This window comes from Drosophila innubila (genome assembly GCF_004354385.1).
Source record: "Drosophila innubila isolate TH190305 chromosome 2R unlocalized genomic scaffold, UK_Dinn_1.0 1_C_2R, whole genome shotgun sequence".
NCBI lineage: Eukaryota > Metazoa > Arthropoda > Insecta > Diptera > Drosophilidae > Drosophila > Drosophila innubila.
Window position 1 is genome coordinate 3,700,763 of NW_022995374.1, and position 22,612 is coordinate 3,723,374.

Here is a 22,612-nt window from a genome sequence, read left to right on the forward strand (position 1 = left end):
TTCAGAGGCCAAATCATGATCAAAATGACATTCCGGTTGAAAATCGGTTAATTTTTGATGAAGTTATGAGAGATCAAAGTTATTGAAAAAATGTCAAGGGGTATGTATGGAAAATTGGATCATAGATGGCTTAGAATCGAAAATTATCAAATTTTTAAGATGACAAAAATTTAAATACAGAATCAATTTAGAGACCAAATCATGATCAAAATGACATTCCGCTTGAAAGTCGGTTAATTTTTGATGAAGTTATGAGAGGTCAAAGTTATTGAAATAATGTCAAGGGGTATGTATGGAAAATTGGATGATGGATGACCGTTGTACATGAATCTGTTTTTTTTGGGTTTGAATAATTCCGGTTTATCCGTCTCGGTATTATACAAAAATCTTGTTTGGGTTACGGTTTCAGTTACGATTACCAATTTCAATCAGTTTATATCGATTAAAAGTGAAGGTTTTTATTACGGTTTTCAATCCTAGTAAAGTGTTTTATTTTATGTTGACACAATTTACAATAGTTGATAAATTTGTTTAGCATTTGAGGGGTGATTCATTTGCATACATTTTTAACGATTTATTGTAATTAATATTATTTCTTGATACATTTTTGCGAGCCACTATTAAACTCTTTAGAAGCTTCATTGCCTGGGTGTAAGCTAAGCTTTTTGAATTTGTTGATTGAGATTAATTTATGTCGACGATGATGCAGGAGAAACGGGTGAAGTCGAACCCTTTTGTAGACGAGGTCGTCTCTTTGGAGGTTCACTAGAGCTGTCGCTATCACTGCTGCTGCTGCTGCTGCTTCGACTCCTCGGCATAGGAACAGGCGCTACAAATAGCATGATTAATTATAGTAAATTAATAAGTTTAGACTGTATTAAACCACTTACAAGTCAGTCTTTTGGTATTGGTATTGTCATCTTCATCATCCTCTGGCAACTCATCACTGGATATATTCTCGTGCATGCGATATTGCTTGGGCAGATGCGACTCATCCTCAAGCGGAGCTGCATATTTGGGCTTTTTGGCCTTGTCCTCTTGGAGCTGCTTATCCGCATCCGTATCCATTTCGTTGCCTGTTTGCTTCTTGATGCTTTTGGCAATGACACGCTTCTGATGATCCAGTTGTGGAAAGAGATCTCGAGAGTTTTCCAGCGCCTGTTTGGCTGCATTCATCTCGGCCTGCTGTATGGATGAGCCACTGGCGGTTGCCAAACGCTTGGACCGGAAATAAACGGCCACCTTGTAGACGCGGGTATTTGTTGGTCCGCTAGCCTCAACCACCTTATAATAGGGTATATCCGGTTCGCCGCCATCCATTGTGCGCAGGGTGAGGCAACACTGTTGTAGCTTCGATTTGGGATCGTTCCAATCCTGATTCATAATGAACAGCTGGAGACGTGGAAAGAGGCAGACGTGACAGAACTGTTCGCAATACAACAGACCTTTGTCCACATATAAAGCACCCAAAAATGCTTCCAGCAGATCGGCACGATCTTTAGTCTTCAAGTCCGCCTTGGGATTGGCATAGACAGCATACTTGGGCATACCCAGATCATCACAGACCACCGCCTGGGTGCGGTTGTTGACCAGGGAGGAACGCAGCAGCGACAAATGACCCTCATGATGTTCGGGAAAGTGACGATACAAATACTCGGAGCATATCAATTGCAGCACAGTATCGCCCAGGAATTCCAATCTCTGATTGGAGCCAAGCGTCAAGTGTGTAAAGCCAATTGATCGATCGGTAAAAGCACGAGCTAACAGACGTATATGCTTGAACTTAATGCCAATGGAATCCTCAAATCTGGTCAGATCCTTCAGTACGCGATATGAATCAATGCAGCTGCGATCTCCCAGCGGTTCCTGTTCCTGCAACGGATGCTCTGGCAGATTTTTCCAAATCTTGAGCAGTTTGTCATCCTGACGAAACAGCGCATCCGTGAAGACCTCATCGGCCACTTTGATGCCACCGTCCAAGAGCAAGGCGCCCATCAAAGCCTCAAAGCAATTGGCCATGGCATGACGCAGTTCCAGTTCGTGGCACAAATCGGAGCCGTGGGCATAAAGCATAAATTCCTCAAGCTGCAGTTTCTTGGCCAGCAAAGCCAAGTGCTGATTCTGGACAATGGCGGCACGATAAGTGGCCAGACCGCCCTCCTCCAGTTCCGGAAACATGAAGAACAAATGTATGGAGCTCAGAAACTCGACAACAGCATCACCCAAAAACTCCAAACGTTCGTTATGGGTGATATTCGAAACCGTCTCATGATCCTTGCCAAAGCGAGACATAATGCTGACCAGGGTATTGATGCCCCGCTTCCGTGTGTTCATATAGTGAATCTTGCGATCCCCGTACTCCGGTTGTCGTATGCCACAATTGGTAAGTGAATTGCGTGCGTGATCAGGATTAGTGCCATAGTTCTCCTTGTACGACGGATGCGTCAATGCCAGCTGGAGTAAGTAGCGATTCTTGAACTTGTAGCCAATACTCTCCTCCAGCAGATCCAGTGACTTGTGGAAGCGCAAGTGTCCTGTGAGCACTGGTATCAGCATCGCATGCTGCACAATGTCACACATTATGCCGGTTCTATAGAAACCTTCCGAGCTGATGGCCACTGTTATATTGCGCTTCATGCGTCCCTGGGTGCGCATCTCCTGCAGCCGCTGCTCCTTGTCCTCCAGCTTGCGTTTGTCCTTGAACGAGGGCTTGGACATGTTGGCCATTAAATGGCGGAACTTGACATATTCACGCCATGCCTTTTGGTACTCCGGATTGCCCGCATAGCTCAGTTGTGGTGGCCTTATGCCGAAGTGCACAATTGCCGGATGTGAGATGCCAGTTTCCCGATCTAGACACTCGGGTAAATCGGAATTATTACGATCTAATTGATCGACTCTAAGGGAGCAGGGCTTATGTCCTGGCTTGGTCACCAGCATGCCCTTGATGTCCACATAGCATTGACCTTGGAGAATGTTGAGCATGGCAGCAGTATCCGGCAGATCCTCAATCCTCAGTGAAAACAGGAATCAGCTCCAGCATTCATAGATATTCAACTGCTCATAGATATCAAGATCGCTCAAACTCACAAAACAAATCCAATTCACGTATGGTGAAATTCTCGGGCATCTTCTCCTCATCGTACTCGATGGTGTACTCAATGTTGAAGCGAATCACCTTGCACACCGGCAGATCCGTAAGACGCACGTGGGACAGCAGTGAGAATCCCTCAAAGAGAAACTCGTGCTCGTCGTGCTTGATAATTGTCGGAGTTTTGGTCAGAAAGTTGGTTGGTGGCGATATGGTGATGCGATAATGATACAAGTTGGCGGCATTGTTCGTCTCCTTGTCGCATATCTCGTAGCCCTTCTCGCCCGGGTAGATGCCGTGCCGTATGCCAATCCGGCGCGACTTAGCTGAGCAACGGCAAAGCGGACCATCGTTCATCTCGCCGGCATCGTTGTGCCACAAATCGGCGTGCACGCGCTGCGGATGCTGCACCTTGCGGGACAGCTCCTCCATGCAGCAATCCTGCTCGATCTTGAAGGCATCCTCATCGGAATCCGAGTCCGAGCTAGAGGAGGAGCACGCCTCCGACTTGTGCTTGTGCTTGCACACACGTCTGCGAGCCTTGCGCGGCGGCGGCACATAAGCGGGCTGAGTCTGACGCACTCGGTCCGCTCGCTGGAGCAGCTCATCGTCGAACAAGGCGCACAGCTTATGTAGGCGTGTCTTGGCCTTCACCTCGTGCTCCGTCTTGGTGCGCTCATAGTATAGTTCGGCTGGCGAGGATCGTACCCATGATTCCACAGGTGCATCGGCCTCATTGAGTGCATTCATTTTCTTTATGTAATCCTCGGGCTTTTCACAATAGTTGGCACACCACTGACGCAACAGACGATCGCGCTCCGTTTCCGTCTTTGGCAGATTTGGTGCGGATTCGCTGCGTTCCCGATAATTACGTGAGTCATCGCTGGCCATTCCCTTGCTGGAGTTGCTCCTGCCGGGTGGATAATAGGACTGGGCACGTGGCTGTCGGGGATTGTTGTAGCGTTGTTCATAGCGACTGTTGTGTCCGCCGTATCCGCCATAATTATTCTGATAATGATTATGATTGTAGTTCACATATCGCTGATTAGGCGGTCGATAATTGGGAGTGTACTCGTAGCGTTCCCTCTCCGGATACTTGTACGGATACGACTGCTGTCCATATGGCTCATAATTGTATGAGTTGCCTGTTTGATGTCCATAGTTGGGTTGACCTGCATATCCCTCCTGGTATGGATAACTTTCATACGAATACGCATTGGGATTGGAGTTGGCCGTGGAGTAAGAAGACTGCGACGGACCTGCCTCTTCGTATGGTGCATACGATGTTCCAGCATATTTAAAGTAATTAGAGGCAGAACTTTGAGGACTGTAGGACGTATTCACATTTGGAGGCGGATGCTGTGTGTAATTAAAAGCAGCATCTGTTGCACTTGGAATGGGAGTATCTTGAACGCCGGGCGGTGAAATCTCTTCAATCTCTGGTGGTGGCGGTGGTGGAGGAGGTTGTGACGGAAAGTCCTGTGGCGGCGGCAAAGGTGGCTGATGGTACATTATATATTAATCAGGATACTTTAATTTCCCGACTTGCTCGCGTAAAAAAAGATAGCAGTATTGCATTAGGGCTGCGTACCACTGCTGTCAGCTTAGCTATTTTCCCGCCAGATTTGGAGTTTTTAAAGTGAGAATCTTCGGAGATGTTGTGAAATGAAATGAAACTGGCGGAAACTCTAGATTTTTGTAAGTTTAAAAATATACTAAATATTTTTATTATTATTATTACTAAATTACTATATAATTATAATGAACTAATAATATTAGCTATTATACCTCTTTTGCTTAATTTCAATGGGTGCAAGGCATAACACTAACCTAAAAACTGATCTTGCTTTCTTGCTGATTTCCTAGTTGTTTTCAGTTTTTTTTTTAATTTTGATATAGCTTTTTTAGGCTCTGAACAGTTGGCAGCACTGCCTAGCTACGCTCTTTGAACTAGTCAAAAAGATGTAAGCAAGTTCAATTGAACAAATTAAACAGATGTTTATAATTGAAGCATTTGATGAGGTTTCTCCAACTAATTGTAATTTTGTGAATTAAAAGAAATATAAAATGGATACGGAAGAGCAGGAGCAACCCGCAGAGATAACCCTCACTACCTGTCCAGGAACTACGCCGTGCACACCGTTGAGCAAAAACCAATTGAAGAAGCAACGGAAGCTCGCCGAAATGGTGGAAATGCGCAAGTTGCGTCGGCAGAAGGAACGTGAAAAGAGAAAGGAGAAGAAGGCACAGGCCAAGGCGCTAGGATTACCATCAAGTGTGGGGCCTTCCCGCAAGGAGTTGAAACGTCGCCAGGTGACTGTGAGCAGTCAGAACGCTGAAGACTCCGTCAACGTGGCCATTGACCTGAACTACGATGATCTGATGCAGGAGCGAGATATTGCCAAGTGTGTGAAGCAGTGCCTTCGTATCTACACAATTAATCGACGATCCGAGCAGCCGTTGCACCTGCACTTTACGGGTATTAAGCGCGATGGTCACATACACGAGAGTTTTAAGAAGAACGACGGCTGGGAGAACTGGAATGTCCAGTATCATTTCGATCGCACGCACACGGAAATATTCCAAAAACAAAAGGTGACTTACCTAACCTGCGAATCGGATACGGTGTTGGAGAAGCCGCAACCCGGACACACCTATGTTATTGGCGGACTAGTTGATCACAACCACTTCAAAGGTCTGTGTCATCAGCGTGCCACAACCGACGGACTCTCGACGGCACGTCTTCCGCTCAGCGAGCACGTGGATATGAAGACACGTTCCGTATTGAGCACTTTTCATGTGTTTGAACTGTTGACACGCGTGGCAGCTGGCCAAGACTGGACAGAAGCCATTCTCGAAACTATTCCTCAAAGAAAAGGGGCCAAAGCCAAGGACAGTAAAGAAACGAAAACATTAAAGGAGCAACCAGAGTCAAGTGAGGAGCAAGAGCAACAGGGGGACAATGTAAAAGATCAAGCAATGCCAGAAAGTTGACCCCATCAGAAACAACTGTTGTTTTTTTATTATTGTTACAAAGTTGATTTAACAGATGAAATAAAATTCAGTTGAAAACTCATTTGATTTTGTGTACTGATTCAATTAGCGATTAGTTCAATTGAACTGAATCCAAACCGTTTGCTACAACCCTATGCGACACAACGCTAGCACAGAATGTTTTCTCTTTTGCGTTCCCAGTTTCGTTGTGATGTTTTGAAGAGGATTGAGCGCACAATGGCATTTTACGCAGTTGCAAAAGGACGAAAAGTCGGAATCTATGCAAACTGGGCGCAATGTGAGGAGCAGGTGAAGGGCTTCAAAGGAGCTGTTTACAAGAAGTTCAACAATCGTCTGGAAGCCGAACAATTCATAAGTCCAACAAAAGCAACAGGAGTTCATGGAAAATACACACCAGATGAATTCGCTGTGCCACTTGGACAAAGGCAACCACCGCCAGTCAGCTGGGCACCTCAGCAGCAACAGATTAAACAAAGTACAGATTATTGGCCAGAAGATGTGGCAGAAGAAGGAGCCGTAACAGAAGATGATCTCGTGAGTACATAATGCAACAGGTTGTCAATTTTATAAACTAAAACTATAATCCCTTTAGATGACAGCTATGTACGAAGTGGAAGGATTACCGGAACCATCTACAAGTCGAAAAAGAAAAACAGATGCTGATATAACTGAAAATTCAAAGTCTAAATTACCCCGGCACGGCAATGGACAAGAAGAGGAATCCGTAAAGCAAATTGGAGCATTTGAGTTTACAGTCGATTCTGAAGGTTTCGTCATTGTCTATACGGATGGTTCGTGTCTAGGAAATGGTCGAAAAAATGCTTGTGCAGGATTTGGTGTCTATTTTGGCGACGATCATCCACTGTACGTATATTTGAGTGTGCCCATAAAATTAATTAATTTAATTTTCTTCTCATGCACTAGAAATGCGGGAAAACCAGTGCTAGGACGTGTTACCAACAATGTCGGAGAGATACAGGCTTCCATTTATGCCATTAAATTCGCACTAGACTTGGGCATTGAAAAGCTCTGTATAAAGACAGATTCGCAGTTTTTAATCAACTCCATAACAAAGTGGGTTCCGGGCTGGAAAAGTCGCGGTTGGCGTTTAAAAAACATGGAACCCGTAAAAAATGTGGCGGATTTTAAGGAGCTGGATGAGTTGCTGCAAAACGATCAACTTAAAGTAAAATGGGTGCGTATTTTAAATATTTTTGGTTAACTAAAACTAAATATATCTTTTTAATAGAGCTATGTGGAGGCACATAAAGGCATTAAAGGCAACGAAATGGCTGATAAATTGGCCAAACAAGGCTCACAGCTATACAGGGAAATAAACTCTGGAAAACAATAAGATTAATGATTTTTATATGCGTTAACTTCAAATTGTTCGCGCAATTATTGCCATAAGTTGGCAGCCCAATAAATTTGACAGTTTTGTGTTTTAGCAAGTTGGCAGCACTGCAGAGTATTTGTTTACAATCGCAACTTATGCGAGCATTTGTTTTGAGCATTTAATTACATTTAAAGCAATGCTTTGTCAATTTAAGTTTATATTAATAGTTTGTTTAATTGCCACGCTGCTTTTTAGTGGGGCTAACTGTAATACATCGCCCTTTATAGACATTGAAATGGATGAAGCCGGCATGCATAGGTTTGTATTAAACGGATCCAAATTCAAATTGATTTGAGTTGAAGTAAACTGCAAGATGTTTTTAAATAGAAAACTTAAGTACCAAGTGCAGTTTCCTGATTCAATTGTTAACATGAATTGTGAATATGTGATCTTGCAACCGCTGCCAGCTGCAGTTTTCATAAGCACCGATGAGCTGGATGACTTGCAACGCTTGAAGATGGTAAGAATTGTTGAATATATGTTGAAAAAAAAATACAATAAACGAACTTTTTACATTTCAGCTTAATGCAATCTATCCGAAATTCGTAGACATTGAAATAATCACAGAAAAGGCAAAACCTTTCACAGTATTACTTCAGGGAACAGTGAAGACAGAGGAAACTTTAACATTGCCCATACACTTTCGTTATCATGCAGCCAGCGATAAAGAGTAAGAGTTATACTGTCGATTAATGTAGTTTCTTTATATGAATTAACGAAAACATCATAGTTCCATAGCCACTGTGAAAATAAGCACACCTGAACTTTATCTAAACTGCCCAATTGGCATTGACACTGAGATACCGATCAGACCAGATAAGCTGCATTGCCTAAATAAACACGAAATTAATCTTGAAGAGCACCACAATCAGCACTTGAAGGCGGACTTGGACTGCAACTGGCAGCGGGTTCACGTGGACTATCAACTGAAGTCACCGCTTCTGGCGAAGATTCCCGTGGGCAATGCCAAGGCCTATACGCCGGTTCTATATGCAACAATCATACTCAGTTGGACTGTGTCCATTTGGACGGTGTTGCATACTCAGTCGGTACCACGCCGCATTAATAGAGAATTAAATAAGCTAAAGCCAAACTGACACAATTCTATGTTATAAGATCTCGCACTGTAAAATCTGAGTCAGACTGTGAATTTTATGTTTGTAAATAACTATTATCTCGACTCGTGCAGCAGATAAACCCGGCAAATATTTAACTAGACGACACGACCAATAAATGCCTCAAATCACTGATTCCAAGGACCATGTGGTAATCAGTTTCTGTGAAATGATAATAGTTTGTGATCTTTTAGATTATATAGAATGCTTATAAACTAAATTTAATATGATATAAATCACTTAATGGTATACAGCTATCATAACAAATATAATTAGTGAATTCATAAACATATAATTTGCTATGTGGGTTAAGTTTAAGTTAGAATTAAGTTGAATGATTCTTGGTGCCCTCTTTGGGTATTGTTGATTCAGCAATTGTGCTCGTCCTTGACAGGTTGGGCATATCATTCCACGGCTGCACTTGGCCCTTGCCAAACACAACGAAAAGCGTATTACAAATCAAGTATACGCCACTTGTGACAAGGAACACAATTCGCCATTGAGCCGAATCTCTCTCATCCGTCAAGATTACGCCCACCAGCAAAGGTGCCACTATAGATATCAAGCTGGCCACTCCATTTGTAAGTCCCATAATAGGACCAGCGAAATTGGGCGACAAATCCATGTGATTAACCAGATAGCCACAACAACAAGCCGCATTAATTCCCACAGCCAAGGTCAACAGTACAATCGCTTCAGTCCTCTCATCTGCCGTCATGTAGCCCAGTCCAATGAGACAGCCCATGGGCACCCACTGGCCAATTGAGTTGAAGAGCTTCCTGGCCGCTGTTATGGAGATGGTGCCCCGATTGATGAGCAGGTCAGAGATGGGACTGACCACAAAGCACAGCACTCCCATGGCAAAGTAGGGCAACGAGGAGAGCAGTGCATTGCTCCGCACGTTCAATTCAAGCACGCTGTTCATATATGTGGGCATCTCGCTAAGCAGCATATAGAATCCCCAGTTGAAGCCACAATGTGCAGCCAATAGACCATAGAAGGCGCCAGAACTAAAGATGGATTTCCAAGGCACACTTAAGGACTGGAAATATAATTTGAAAATTCTCATTAATATGCTTTATTTGAGTGTTGATTTGGACTCACTTGGCTGCGTTCGTTGCTGCCCGTTAGGCTTTCAATGTAGTCCCTTTCGACCTGGCTGATGCTGTTTGATGTTGCTGGCTCATTGGCTCCCTGCCAGAAGAAGATCAGTGCCCAAGCTAGGCTGAGTCCGCCCGTGATATAGAAGAGACCAGGCCAGCCCATTGTGGATTCAAATACAAACCCACTGGTCATCAATATCAATGCAGTGCCGAATTGTGCTCCCGAGTAGATGGCAGTTGTGAGGAATCCTCGCTCCGTGCGTGGCACCCATTTGGCCACCAGCGTGTGCAGACATGGATAAACCGCACCCTGAGCTATACCCGTCAAAACACGCAGTACACACACACTTACCCAGCCGCTTTTGGCCGCCATGGGGAAAAAGAAGGCCAAGATGCCACCTGAGCCGGTGGCCAAAATGTGGATAAGCTTAGGGCCAAAACGTTTGGCTAACAAACCTAACGTAAAGAGAGCAGTTTAAACAATATATTTATAATATCAGTAGTTAAGAACTCACTGGCTGGCACTGGTGAAATCACGTAGCCCCAAAGATAGCTGCTCAGAATGATTCCCTTCTCGGATACATCCCAATCATAGAATGGAGCATTGGCTGTAGCCTGTGTCATTGGCACAATCGCAGGTGAGATATTGGCCCGCTGAAAGAAGTTGATCACCATGCCAATGAATAGCATTATCACCTGCCAATGTCGAACTCCAAATCGACTTTCCGCTAAATCAAGTATAAAAAAGATTTTATTTAATAACTTCTTTATTTATTTATCTGCGAATATTTATATTTATTAAGATAAATAAGTTTTCATAGTGATCGTATAATAGAAACCAGAGTTACTTCCTAGGGTATCTACTAGTCAAGCACTCTGAAGGTGCTAAATCGAGTATAAAAAGATTAGGTTTAATAATTTCTTCATGTTTTTTTTTGAGAACATTTATATTTATTATATTTATATTTATTAAGACAAATCACATATCAATATATCAATTTTTTATTCTGAAACTTTCATAATGATCATATAATGGATACCAGAGTTACTAGACAGGATATCTACTAGTCAAGCACTCTGAAGGTGAAAGTTATAAATAGTTTTTTTTTTTTTACTTACGTTTCGCGGTCTTATCAAAACCCATTATTAAGATTAATTACTAACTTATAAGTATTATTGACTGATTTAGTTTGTTATTTTGATAATCAATTCCATGCGTGAGGACGCGTTGTTGATCGGCGACTAAATTTGAGAATTTTGCTTTTATGCCTTCTACTTCTACCAAATTTCCCCAGATTGACGTTTATCACACTCTTTTTATAATAGCGCTCAGCAATATCAGCATGATTATGAAGCTCTGCCAAAAATTAGTGATTTATCTTTAGAGAAGGAAAAGACTTTGGCAAATAGAAATATAGTACATATATTATATATAGATATAGATAAAGATATAGATGTAGAAATATGTATAGATATGCGAGTTTATATGTATATTTAAGCTAATAATAGATATACATAGATTTAAATATATAAATCTATAATACATAAATATATTGGAGAGTATAAAATCAAAAACCATTCAAAAATTGAGATATTGAACATTTTATTCGACTAGGTACACTTAGGGCCGGCTCTTCAATGTCTCCTTAAATTTTATCAAAGAAATATTTTTAAATTTCACATTATATTCTATACATTTTACATCAAAACATCTCTTTTATTGTTATCAAACCCCTTAAATAGACATAGACAAACCGGCCCGTAATGATGCAAATATTGATATAGAAATATGTGTCGATATATATAGATAAAGTTTTGAGAGATCTGAGAATACGTGATTTGCTTTTACAACGTTGTTTTTTATTTGTTTTCCAATTGTTATCCATATAGTGTTTATTGGATGGCTTTTACTTCTTAGACTTGACTTTTATCTATGAGTAAAAGCCTTAACATTTAAGACACATTGTGAACTCTGTTGATCTATTATTAAAGTGTTATCAACTGGTGATAATCCTGCTTCCATGTCATGGACCTTTCTACATAAGAGACTACCATTTTTTTTTTTTATTACTTTGGTCTATATTAGTTCTTGGTTTTTATTAAAAATGTCACGCCATAAAAATATAATTATATTAACTTAAGCTTATAGGATAATCACCAAATTGAAGACTTTGTTTAATTTAAACTTAACGAGATTGTTAACAGTTTTTATGGATAACCACTCAGAACTGATTTTCTTTGGCTTCTGTGGGTGCTGAGGTTCTTGAGTCAGTCTGAATATTCTTACGTAAGGTCATTGTACTGGACATGCTGGGTGCATCGTTCCAAGGTTGTACTGTGGCCTTGCCAAAGATAACAAATAGCGCATTGCATAACAGATAAATGCCACCGGTGATAAAGAAAACCCAACGCCATTGAGTTGGATCCTCCTCATCCGAGAGAATGACCCCGACAATCAATGGCGCAATAATGGACGTCACACCTGCCAGACCATTGGTGACACCCATCATGGGACCAGCGAAATTGGGCGACAAATCCATGTGATTAACCAGATAGCCACAGAAGCAGGCAGCATTAATTCCCACAGCCAAGGTCAGCAGAACAATCGCTCCGGTCTTCTCATCCGCCGTCATGTATCCCAGTCCAATGAGACAGCCCATGGGCACCCACTGACCAATTGAGTTGAAGAGCTTCCTGGCCGCTGTTACGGAGATGGTGCCCCGATTGATGAGCAGGTCAGAGATGGGACTGACCACAAAGCAGAGCACTCCCATGGCAAAGTAGGGCAACGAGGAGAGCAGAGCATTCGACTTGACATCCAGTTTGAGCACGCTGCTCATATAGGTGGGTATCTCAGTGAGCAGTGTGTAGAATCCCCAGGTGAAGCCACAGTGGGCAGCCAGTAGACCATAGAAGGCGCCCGAAGTGAAGATGGACTTCCAAGGTACAGCCAAGGACTGCAATATAAAAACCGGATTAAGTATGCCATTATCTAAACCTGTAGTAAGACATTAACTCACTTGACTGCTGTTGTTGCTGCCCGTTAGACTTTCAATGTAATCCCTTTCGACTTTGCTGATGCTCTGGGATGTTGCAGGCTCATTGGCTCCCTGCCAGAAGAAGAGCACTGCCCAGGCCAGGCCAAGAGCACCGGAAATGTAGAATAAACCCGGCCAGCCTATGCTGGACTCAAATATATTGCCACTACTGATCAATATGACCGCGGTGCCGAATTGTGCTCCGGAGTAGACGCCAGTTGTAAGAAATCCTCGCTCCGTGCATGGCACCCACTTGGACAGTAAGGTGTGGAAGCAGGGATAGACACTGCCTTGGACCAATCCCGTCAGCACACGGAGAACACAAACGTTGACCCAACCACCTTTGGCTGCCATGGGATGAAAGAAGCACATGATGCCTCCGGCGGCTGTAGACAAGCTTATCACATATTTGGCGCCAAAACGCTTTGCCAGCAAACCTGAGAAATATATTTAAACTTAGACTTAACCTGGGCAAGCACTTGTCACTTATCAGATCGAACCTGAGGGCACTTGGGAGAGAACGTAACCCCAGAAGAAGCTGCTCAGTATCATGGATTTCTGAGACGTATCCCATTGATAGTATGGAGCATCAGTGGTTGGAGAAGTCATGGGCACAATGGCAGCCGAGATGTTGACACGCTGGAAATAGTTGATCATCATTCCCACAAAGAGAAGAATCGCCTGCCAATGACGAGCTCCAAAGCTGCTCGCTGGAAAAAAGAGTTGAAGAAAAAAATACAGCGTTAGTAAATTAGTAAATTTAATATATATTAATATTATACTTCTCCACTTTAATACATTTTTTCATTATTTAAAAAGGTTCAAATTTCATTTTAATACTTTTTACATTGAAAATATTTGCATAAATGATGAAAAATTACTAAGTGAAAAGAGACTATCAGAATAGGATTTACTGGCAATCTTTTTTATGTGAGTCCCTAATAAAAGAGGAGTCCTTTCGGTGCTCGTTAGATAGACCATTTTAAGCTGATCTCTGATTTGAATACTCTTTAAGACTGTCGTTGTTTAACAAGTGTTCGCTTTTTTTCTAGGATTACTTAACGAGCATTGTTAATGAATGCTCTGATAGTAATCTTTATGTGGTACGAGTATTGTATTGTTTTGTATTGTTTCATTATCATTAACACATGCCAATGTCGAAAGCAATGGAAAAGTTTCCTCGGCCCGCAGTGAAGTACTCAAAAGGGGTAAATCTAGGAACAGACATTTGACATCACCAAAAATGTTTCGTCTCAAGTATCACTGAGCAAATATTGAATCTATTTATCACTTGTATACGTTACATGGATACAAAAATTTTCGCATTCAAAAACAATTTTGCTATCTAACTCCATCATGTCATTGTCAACGTAGATTTATGGCATTTATAAAATTTACATATGCATTATATATAGTCGTTATGATATCATTTAAACAATCTCAATTATCACTCATATTGTGCAGGTCTTGCCGCCTGAAAGTCTTATAATCCTATTGAGAGTGTATAAGTGGACTACATTACGAGTGTTTTTTTTATTTTTTTTTTTCTTTATTTTGTATATAAACTGATTGAAAGTATCAGCAAAATATGCTTCAGTAAATGTTCTTGCATTTTTTCGCATTTTCAATCTATGAGTGCTTCGTACTTCAGTTGTAGACATTGGTCCCGTATCAATAACCTCTTCGAGCTGATTACAAAGTCACTTTCCAGGAAACAAAAATCCAAGTGTGCAATAAACGTATATTAAGGAGAAGCTTTTCTTATAACTTGTTTATCTTCTATGTTGAAAAAGCTGAATATAAATTTAGTTTGCTGTTATAATTTTAATTTTAATAATCCATTTGTAAGAGCTTAATTTTCATTGAATTGGTTCACAGAGGACTGCTATTGTTGTTTTTTATTTAAAGTTTTGATATGATTAGAATATATATATTTAGGATTATGATTTCTATTATCAATAGAAACTGCAATGTTTCAATGTTTCTTCAAGTACTAAAGCACTTCACTTGTTAACTTACGCTTTATTGGCTTTTCCGTCGAGCTATCGAAAACCATTGCTAAGATTATTTATTAACTTTGTTATATTGCCAATTGTTCTACAGTCGGTTTGTTGTTGAATACTTTAATCTATTTTCCTTTAAGGCCAGCACTTGTTCACGGAGTTAATGTGCGACTGAAACTCGAAATGCTTTTAACTGCTGCTTTTATACTTCCTACAAGAATCCATTTTCCCTGATTATCTCTGGCTCGCTCGATTTGAGATATATACACAAGTGGTCGACTGAGGCCACAGTTAAATGTTAATGATAATCAGGCTTGGTAAGAGTCGTATATTAATAAAATGTCCGGAAAAATATTTGCGATTTATCTTGTTACTAATATGCATTTTTATTTATTGCTTTAGTTTGTTAGGTCTGTGTGTAATATTTAAATAGTGAATAACAATTAATACGTTATCCGTGAATTAACTTATCAATTATAATATCTGCCCTTATCTAAAGATAATTATTATCTAGTTATTATCTTAGATTTGAGTATGCTGAATTTAAAGTTAGTTGTGTAAATTAGCCTGTAGTTGTAACCTGCAATTCCGGAGAAATGTGTCATTAAATTTATCAAGTTTCCATTATTTTATCCCACACTTATTACAGATGTGTCATTATTAAAAGAATATGTATATTATATGTAAACATTAAATTACAAATTAAATTAAAAAACTACACATTTTCTATTATTTCATACTTAACGATTCTTTTTAAAATCGAGTATCGATATTTCTTGAATCGAGCGCGTGTTTTGATTTTGACAGCTCTATTAAGTCATTTACCAACACTTTGCAGTTCTTATTTAGCACCAGCAAGTCAATGAACGGTGCAAAAAAGTTATTCAACACTTTTTTGTTTGTTTTGTGTTAAATTTGTTTAAAATATGTCTTCTCGTTTGAATTTTGACGATGGCGATCAAACAAATATGCCTAGGATCATGACTTTTCGTCCCAGCTATGAGGAGTTTAAAAACTTTTCGGCCTACATCGAGTACATGGAATCACGTGGAGCTCATAGGGCCGGTTTAGCTAAAATTATTCCCCCTGTCGAATGGACACCGCGCAAATCCGGCTACGATATTGAAAATATAAATATGACGATTCCACCCCCGATTTGCCAGGTTGTAACTGGGTAAGTGTGATAAATCTATATGTGAAAGTATGATTATATTTATGTTAACTATGCTGTTAGTAGGGCTCATGGCGTTTATCAGCAAATAAACATACAACAACGCCGACAAATGACATTGCGCCAGTTTATGGAAAAGGCCAACTCGGAGCTGCATCAGACGCCACGCCACATTGACTATGACGATCTGGAGCGCAAGTATTGGAAGAACATCACATATATAGCCCCACTTTATGCCGCCGATGTCAAGGGTACGCTTAGCGATGAGGATTTGGATGTGTGGAATATTGGACACTTGGACACAATTCTGAATCTGGTCAATACCGATTATGGTATTGAAATAGATGGTGTTAACACGGCATATTTGTATTTCGGCATGTGGAAGAGCTCCTTTGCCTGGCACACCGAGGATATGGATTTGTATTCCATAAATTATTTACATTTTGGGGCGCCAAAAACTTGGTACGCCATTCCGCCAGCTTATGGCAGACGCCTGGAGAAGCTGGCCAATAGGACTTTTGCGGAGAACTATCAGGAGTGCAATGCCTATTTGCGTCACAAGATGACCATGATAAGTCCAAAGGTGTTGCGTCAGAATAACATACCCTATAATAAGATCACTCAAGAGGCTGGCGAGATAATGATAACATTTCCCTTTGGCTATCATGCCGGATTCAATCACGGCTTCAACGGTGCCGAGTCCACAAATTTCGCATCGAAACGTTGGATTGAGTATGGAAAACGTGCCAGTATTTGCAAATGCCGCACTGATATGGTTAAAATATCAATGGAGACATTTGTGCGTCGCTTTCAACCCGAACGCTATGAGAACTGGCTAAAGGGTGAAGATTTCGGTTGCCATCCCGAGGAGCCGGGCAAAATGTGCGCTGCAGCGCCGCCTACCATTAATGAGTACCATATCAAAGAAAAGAGGTAAATATGTAGAGTGTGTAATTTGTGCATCTCAACTTTAAACCATTCCTTGCAGCTGCCAACCATCGAAATCTAAGGATGGAACACCTCAGAAACGCGGCTGCTCGTTGGCTGACATGAATGCAGAATCGAATGCCGAGGATGACAAGGCAAGCGTATCCAGCTGCAGCAGTGCAAATCTCAAGCAGGTGATGGTTAAGCTGCGTAAGCTCCCATCCAATTGGCCAACTGCTCAGCAAGCAGATTCCGATTCAGCTGCAGCGCCAAGTACATCAGCTCCATCATCAAACAAAGAAAAATACGACTTCAACTCGATTGCAGTGGTGCGTGTTAAGAGAATGTGGAATGCGCTGCCTTGTACGGAGCAGGGCACAAATCTGCTGACCAACGGAGTAGTCAAGAATACAAAACGCATGCGATTTCAGACAAAGGTTCTAACACTGGATGACGAGGACTGAGCTATGAATCAGGCCGTATTAATCGCTTTAAAAACAGATCGATCTCCGTTGTTAGTAGTTCTATAAGTAACACCAATCAAAGATAGTCTAACATATACAATAAGTATATAAATAAGTTTGTAAACATCTAGCTAAACGACAATTGCAAGAATGCAATACTTGCACTATTTTAATATATTTATGTACAAATATATCATACATCACGAACTTGTAAGAAACTCATAAAAGCGCAAATAAAATGACCATAGACCTTTTACAAGCTTATGTATTTATTTTTATACCCTGAGCTTATTGAAAATGGGCAGAAGGGGGCGTGCCAGACCCACCCAAAGTATATATATTCTTGATCAGGATCAACAGCCGAGTCGATTGAGCATGTTCGTGTGCTTAAACGCGTCGATCTCAGAAACCATAAGAGCTAGTGACTGTAAACTTGGTATGTAGGTTCCTGGATACCATGGGCAGATCCAGTTTGCTCTTATTTTTTGATCGGACCACTATATCATATAGATGGCATAGGAACGATACATCGAATATGAAGTTTTAGTATGAAAAAGTTTTTTGTTTGTTGAGATATGAGAACGAAACTAATATAATATGCATCTGGCCTGGTATTATACATCCTAGCTAAATTTTATTCAAATCGGTCCACTATATCGTAAAGCTACAATAGAGATGCTCAATCGAAAATTAAGTCTTAGTATGAAAAAGTTTTTTGTTTTTTTGAGATATCTTAACCAAAACTGTTAGAATATGTCTTTAAGTTAGTTTTGTACATTCTAAGCAAATTTGGTAAAATTCGGTTTCATATATAATATAGCTGCCGTAGGAACAATCGGTCGAAAATCCACTTTCAGTACAGAGTACGTGGGCACAGGGTATCCTACCGTCGAGCGTGTCGACTGTAACCGCCCACTTGTTTTTCTTTCCTTCGAGGATCCTTTGTGATAAACCTTTAATGGAATCAAATGCTTTGCCCCATCCAATGATTATATAATGTGATGTACACATTTAAGTACGATGTTTATTTAACTTGAAACGCAGCTCGTCAAGTTCGCATATGCCAGTTATACAATAAACAGTAGGTATCCCAACGTTTCGATATCACTGTGAAATGATTGAATACAAACTTAAACATACGATAATAATAACTGCTTCAAACTTATATATTTGTTTCGTTTATGATCTTAACACTTGTCTTCTCCGTAGGTATGTATTATGCATTATATATAATATATGAATAAAAATATGAACGAACAGAAATAAAATAAGAAAAAATTTGATCGAAACACAAAGAAAAAAGCTACATGATGAATCGTTGCGTTTCTTTCTGTGCTTGCACATTTCCATCCAGGTTGGTTCTTGTATATTGTATGCTCCTTTCCCTTCATCTTGAATTCCTGCTGCTACATTATGATTGCACAAATGTTGTTTGTTGTTGCTTGAAATGTTGTGAGTGGGTGTCAAATGCACGGCAGGATGTGCACGCATTCGAAATGCGTGCGGGGAGATGTATTTAATGTGTGTGTATGCGTATGTATGTAGCTAATCCTTAATCGGTTGATGATTTCGTATTTGTTTTTACTTATATATGTTGGTTTTTTGGGGGAGGGAAAGGTAGGTGTGAATTGGCAGGCTCTAATTGATATTCAATGATATCTCTAGTGGCTGGCAAAATATAATTTTGGAACGATATTTATATATATTAAACACGAACTTAGGCGAGATAGCTATAGGTGTCCTTATGCCCTTCCATGCGCTCCAGATACTCCTTCTCAATCAAAATATCGATGCACTTCTTAATGACGGGCACATTGGGCTTAAAGCGTGTCGACAGCTGATTGAGAACCTCAGATATGAGATTCGTATGATTGAGACGCTTACGCATCTTCATAATGCGTACAATCGCTGCCTGTATCAATAGCTTTCGATCCTCCTCGATGTGTTTGGTCACAGTCTCCTGCTCCACCTTAAGCTCAGTCTTCAGCGGATGATTGATGTTAATGCGACGCTTCTTGCTCTTGTAATCCAAGAACAATTCCACTGTTGAGTCTGGTGTCAATGCACTCTCGCTGTCGCTTGAGGTCAGCACTTTGGCTTTGAGCAATATTTGCAATACCTTAAGAAAAACAGTAAACAGTTTAAAAGGTCAACTCAACAGCTGGTATGTAAATTAGAGTTACCTGTATTAAGTTCTCCAGCTGAGATTGTGTATTGTCTCGCAGTTGTTGCACGGTAAAGCTGAGCTGATCGTTAAACTGCAACAGCACTGACATTTGGAACGTGCTCACTTGCAACGTGTAGACAACATTGCTGCGATTCACGTTCATTATAAGTTCGCCCTTGCACTTATGATACAGCCAATTCAGTTTACGGCCCGAATGACGTGCCGAGTAGAAAATGGTAAACTGTTGTACCGAACGCTCCAATTCCGAGGGCAGTAGAAAGTTGTTGTTTTGCGTAAAGGGCCAGGCGTTGGTTGATAGCACCTCAATGCCAAAATCAATTTCGGACGTTATGTTTTGGGTCTTCAGGTACTCCTTGAAGTTCGAATTCAAGTCCTTGGACAGCCCAATGTCCTGGAACATGCGCTGCAGCTTAACAGTGTATTCATAACCGCATGTTTGCTTCAGCTTGGAGATCATCATTGCCTCAGCATCGTCAGATGCCGATGTATGACTGACTAAACGTTTTGCCAGCATATTAGAGTAGTATTTCTGGAAGACATCTTTGTCCTCAATGTATTTGAAGACGACCATCACCTGATTGAGATTATCCTCAAGCTCCTTGTCCTCGGGATTCTTCGATGATTTCTTGAGCAACAGATCGCAGTATTTGGCCAACAATTCCGGCGATTTGCTGGCATTGTTCGGTTTGGTAACCACATTTGAATTTATAAATTTACCACACGCCTTATCCAATGAGGCCACAAATCCATTGTCATTATCGAATGCAGTCAATACGAGTGCATTATATTTTTTATGTGTATCGAGTATGGTTTGTACATAGGTTTTTGGATCATTGGCCGCATCGCTGGTGCAACATTTCTCAATGGCTTCCGTGCCCTGTTGCAGTATATGATCCTCGAGTATTTTCTTCAATTGATCAAGATTTTTGGGCGAGAGTGCAACCAGAGAATACATACGCTTCAGATCATCATTTCGGTCAGCATTCAACAGATTTTGGAACTCGGCATGGAATAATCTAAGATGCTTCTCAATCAGTACCTATGTAAAGGACATGTAAATAATTAGATAAACAGTAAATGCCTTCATTTGTTGAGTATATAGACTAGACTTGTTAGGGATTCCTACTAACCTGTTCGCATGTCAATTTCAAAACATCTGCCGTTGTCTCATGCAGGTAGGACAATGCATTCTTTGAGTTGCGTCCACGCACACGTTGCTTCTCCTCCTCCAGGCGATTCTCCACGTGCTTCAAGTACTCGGTCACCGTGTTGGTCGATAGGAACGCATCTGACTCTTTCTCGTAGAAAGCGTATGTGTCGGCAATGAATTTCACCTCGAAATTGTCTTTATACACCGACAGCTTTTGTTCGGTGGCATCGGCATCCTCCTCATTGAAGCTCAACTCGACGTAGCATTCAATGACATCCCGGACCAAGGCGCGATTGATGAGTTTGCCATGACGCTCCTCCTCAATGGACTTGAGAATCGCTTTGGTCACGGGCTCGTTGAGCACCTGGAATAGATGACCCTTCCAGGCGACGAGAGCAAGACGATATATCTTATAGATGCCCTTCTGGCCCTCCTCACACTCCCGCTTCACCCAATTGCGATTGAGATAATTGCAAATGCCATTAAGCACCTTGCTCGAGAACTGATACAGCTTCCATTGTTTGGTGTAACGGGAAAGCAGCACCTCCTCGCCACTTATTGACTGGAACTTGGTCAACAAGTCCCTCAAGTAATCCTTGAGAAATAGCTCCAAGCGATCATATAGCTTCTTACCCACCAGCTGTGCGCCTCCAGCTTTGCCCGTGCTCCGTCCACTTGGTGCTGCACTCACACTTGTGCAATAGTCATACACATGCGTGTAGAATCTCATGTACTGTTTACGTGTTAGGGACTTCTCATGATCGTATATCTGCAATATACCATCAACTAGCTCCTTCCAGATGTCATCTAGATTGACGGGTCGCTGTGTGGTTTGTGCATTATTCGAACGATTCATTTTGGTGGTAGTCGATGGCAAATCTTGTTTGCCTTCTACCCGTTCCACTTGTTGTTTCTGCTGCTGCTGCTGTTGTTGTTGTTGTGTTGATAGAACGACAACTGACGCGACTGTCGACTGAGACGTGGTTTGTTGACTCTCCTGATGTCGTCGTTTAGCTGCTGCTGATCTTGTTTTTTGTGTTTTCGTCGGAATTTTGGCAAATGAAATGTTACAATTTAAAGGAGGGGGGAAATATATAAAATATGTATCTTTCAATCTGCAAATATAAAAAAGAAACAAACAAAAATATTAACAGTAGTCCGAGCTTTTAAAGGCAATACAACAAATTTCCAATTGCCAAATGACTTTCAATGTCATATAATAATAAATCTGTTTTTACCACAGCTTATAAATTTGTATTTATATGTATATATGTAATAACAGTTAAAACTTGCGTTTACATAGCCTTGCAGCATATATACATATACACACACATATATGAATGCGTATATGTGTGTGTAAGTTCGCTCACAAGAAAAAGTGGCAACTTTTGTATGTTTGTATGTATGTATTCACGAGCATAATTTAACTTCCTGATTAAATAAACATACACACACACACACACGTACAGATTGATGACGAACCAGCAAAAATTACTAATAAAGAAAAAGTAAAGGTGTAGTTCATTGTATTTACTTCACAATTTTTTTTCCAAAATTACATTAAACCACATATGTACATATATTGGGTTACAAAAAAATTGTCTCTTCTTTTTCATTGGCATTTAATCTGTGACGACGTGATTTCCCTTTTGGAGCACACGTATATTTTTTTTTCTTTTGTTCGCCATTTTCACAGTATTAACACTGATACACAGCTTATTAAAATGCGTATTGCAAGTGAGTTTTAACAGCAATTTACCTGTTGCGAGATATTGTTCAATGTTACGCATAGAATTTATGCAATTTCTAGTCATTTTCAACTTTATTTTAGCTATATAAATGGTTTTTTATTAGAGCTTGCACAAATCACTTTTTTCCGTCTAAAAGGAAGTACAATGCTGCCAGATGGGCCAATCAACTGACAGTCATGCTTTCAATTATGTGGCAGCAC

General features: G+C 40.8%; 8 protein-coding genes across 11 annotated transcripts; 4 read left to right on the forward strand and 4 right to left on the reverse strand.

Moving 5' to 3' along the window:
* Positions 1-461: 461 nt before the first annotated feature.
* LOC117785948 (ribonuclease 3) lies at positions 462-4,668 on the reverse strand. Its single transcript, XM_034624238.1, has 3 exons — positions 3,087-4,668; positions 891-3,013; positions 462-829 (listed from the first exon to the last, which is right to left on the reverse strand). Exons 1-3 carry the CDS (start codon positions 4,601-4,603, stop codon positions 690-692), a joined length of 3,780 nt encoding a protein of 1,259 aa, XP_034480129.1. The 5' UTR covers positions 4,604-4,668; the 3' UTR covers positions 462-689.
* A 387-nt stretch (positions 4,669-5,055) lies between these two features.
* On the forward strand, positions 5,056-6,346 carry LOC117785585 (tRNA methyltransferase 10 homolog A). The gene has a single exon (XM_034623677.1). It carries the CDS (start codon positions 5,159-5,161, stop codon positions 6,083-6,085), a length of 927 nt encoding a protein of 308 aa, XP_034479568.1. The 5' UTR covers positions 5,056-5,158; the 3' UTR covers positions 6,086-6,346.
* Positions 6,168-7,557, forward strand: LOC117785583 (ribonuclease H1). Its single transcript, XM_034623674.1, has 4 exons — positions 6,168-6,640; positions 6,699-6,970; positions 7,031-7,301; positions 7,356-7,557. The coding sequence occupies exons 1-4, from the start codon at positions 6,263-6,265 to the stop codon at positions 7,458-7,460; spliced, it is 1,026 nt and encodes a 341-aa protein (XP_034479565.1). The 5' UTR covers positions 6,168-6,262; the 3' UTR covers positions 7,461-7,557.
* Positions 7,558-7,610: 53 nt separating this feature from the next.
* LOC117785586 lies at positions 7,611-8,793 on the forward strand. 2 transcript variants are annotated; one of them, XM_034623678.1, is made up of 4 exons: positions 7,611-7,760; positions 7,830-7,962; positions 8,024-8,172; positions 8,224-8,793. In XM_034623678.1, the coding sequence occupies exons 1-4, from the start codon at positions 7,639-7,641 to the stop codon at positions 8,597-8,599; spliced, it is 780 nt and encodes a 259-aa protein (XP_034479569.1). In that variant the 5' UTR covers positions 7,611-7,638; the 3' UTR covers positions 8,600-8,793. The 2 variants fall into 2 exon arrangements, with proteins under 2 accessions (XP_034479569.1, XP_034479570.1); XM_034623679.1 differs by having other exon boundaries at positions 8,233-8,793.
* Positions 8,794-8,805: 12 nt separating this feature from the next.
* Positions 8,806-10,930, reverse strand: LOC117785580 (putative inorganic phosphate cotransporter). Its single transcript, XM_034623670.1, has 4 exons — positions 10,840-10,930; positions 10,236-10,448; positions 9,722-10,176; positions 8,806-9,659 (listed from the first exon to the last, which is right to left on the reverse strand). Exons 1-4 carry the CDS (start codon positions 10,862-10,864, stop codon positions 8,943-8,945), a joined length of 1,410 nt encoding a protein of 469 aa, XP_034479561.1. The 5' UTR covers positions 10,865-10,930; the 3' UTR covers positions 8,806-8,942.
* An 868-nt stretch (positions 10,931-11,798) lies between these two features.
* Positions 11,799-14,929, reverse strand: LOC117785579 (putative inorganic phosphate cotransporter). Its single transcript, XM_034623669.1, has 4 exons — positions 14,778-14,929; positions 13,259-13,468; positions 12,741-13,195; positions 11,799-12,677 (listed from the first exon to the last, which is right to left on the reverse strand). The coding sequence occupies exons 1-4, from the start codon at positions 14,812-14,814 to the stop codon at positions 11,943-11,945; spliced, it is 1,437 nt and encodes a 478-aa protein (XP_034479560.1). The 5' UTR covers positions 14,815-14,929; the 3' UTR covers positions 11,799-11,942.
* A 714-nt stretch (positions 14,930-15,643) lies between these two features.
* LOC117785578 (probable lysine-specific demethylase 4A) lies at positions 15,644-17,579 on the forward strand. 2 transcript variants are annotated; one of them, XM_034623667.1, is made up of 3 exons: positions 15,644-15,935; positions 15,996-16,865; positions 16,921-17,579. In XM_034623667.1, the coding sequence occupies exons 1-3, from the start codon at positions 15,688-15,690 to the stop codon at positions 17,321-17,323; spliced, it is 1,521 nt and encodes a 506-aa protein (XP_034479558.1). In that variant the 5' UTR covers positions 15,644-15,687; the 3' UTR covers positions 17,324-17,579. The 2 variants fall into 2 exon arrangements, with proteins under 2 accessions (XP_034479558.1, XP_034479559.1); XM_034623668.1 differs by having other exon boundaries at positions 15,999-16,865.
* Positions 17,580-18,327: 748 nt separating this feature from the next.
* On the reverse strand, positions 18,328-22,587 carry LOC117785572 (cullin homolog 1). 2 transcript variants are annotated; one of them, XM_034623657.1, is made up of 5 exons: positions 22,421-22,587; positions 21,629-21,776; positions 20,642-21,586; positions 19,507-20,550; positions 18,328-19,442 (listed from the first exon to the last, which is right to left on the reverse strand). In XM_034623657.1, exons 3-5 carry the CDS (start codon positions 21,515-21,517, stop codon positions 19,041-19,043), a joined length of 2,322 nt encoding a protein of 773 aa, XP_034479548.1. In that variant the 5' UTR covers positions 21,518-21,586; positions 21,629-21,776; positions 22,421-22,587; the 3' UTR covers positions 18,328-19,040. The 2 variants fall into 2 exon arrangements, with proteins under 2 accessions (XP_034479548.1, XP_034479549.1); XM_034623658.1 differs by lacking the exons at positions 21,629-21,776; positions 22,421-22,587 and having other exon boundaries at positions 20,642-21,595.
* Positions 22,588-22,612: the final 25 nt, after the last annotated feature.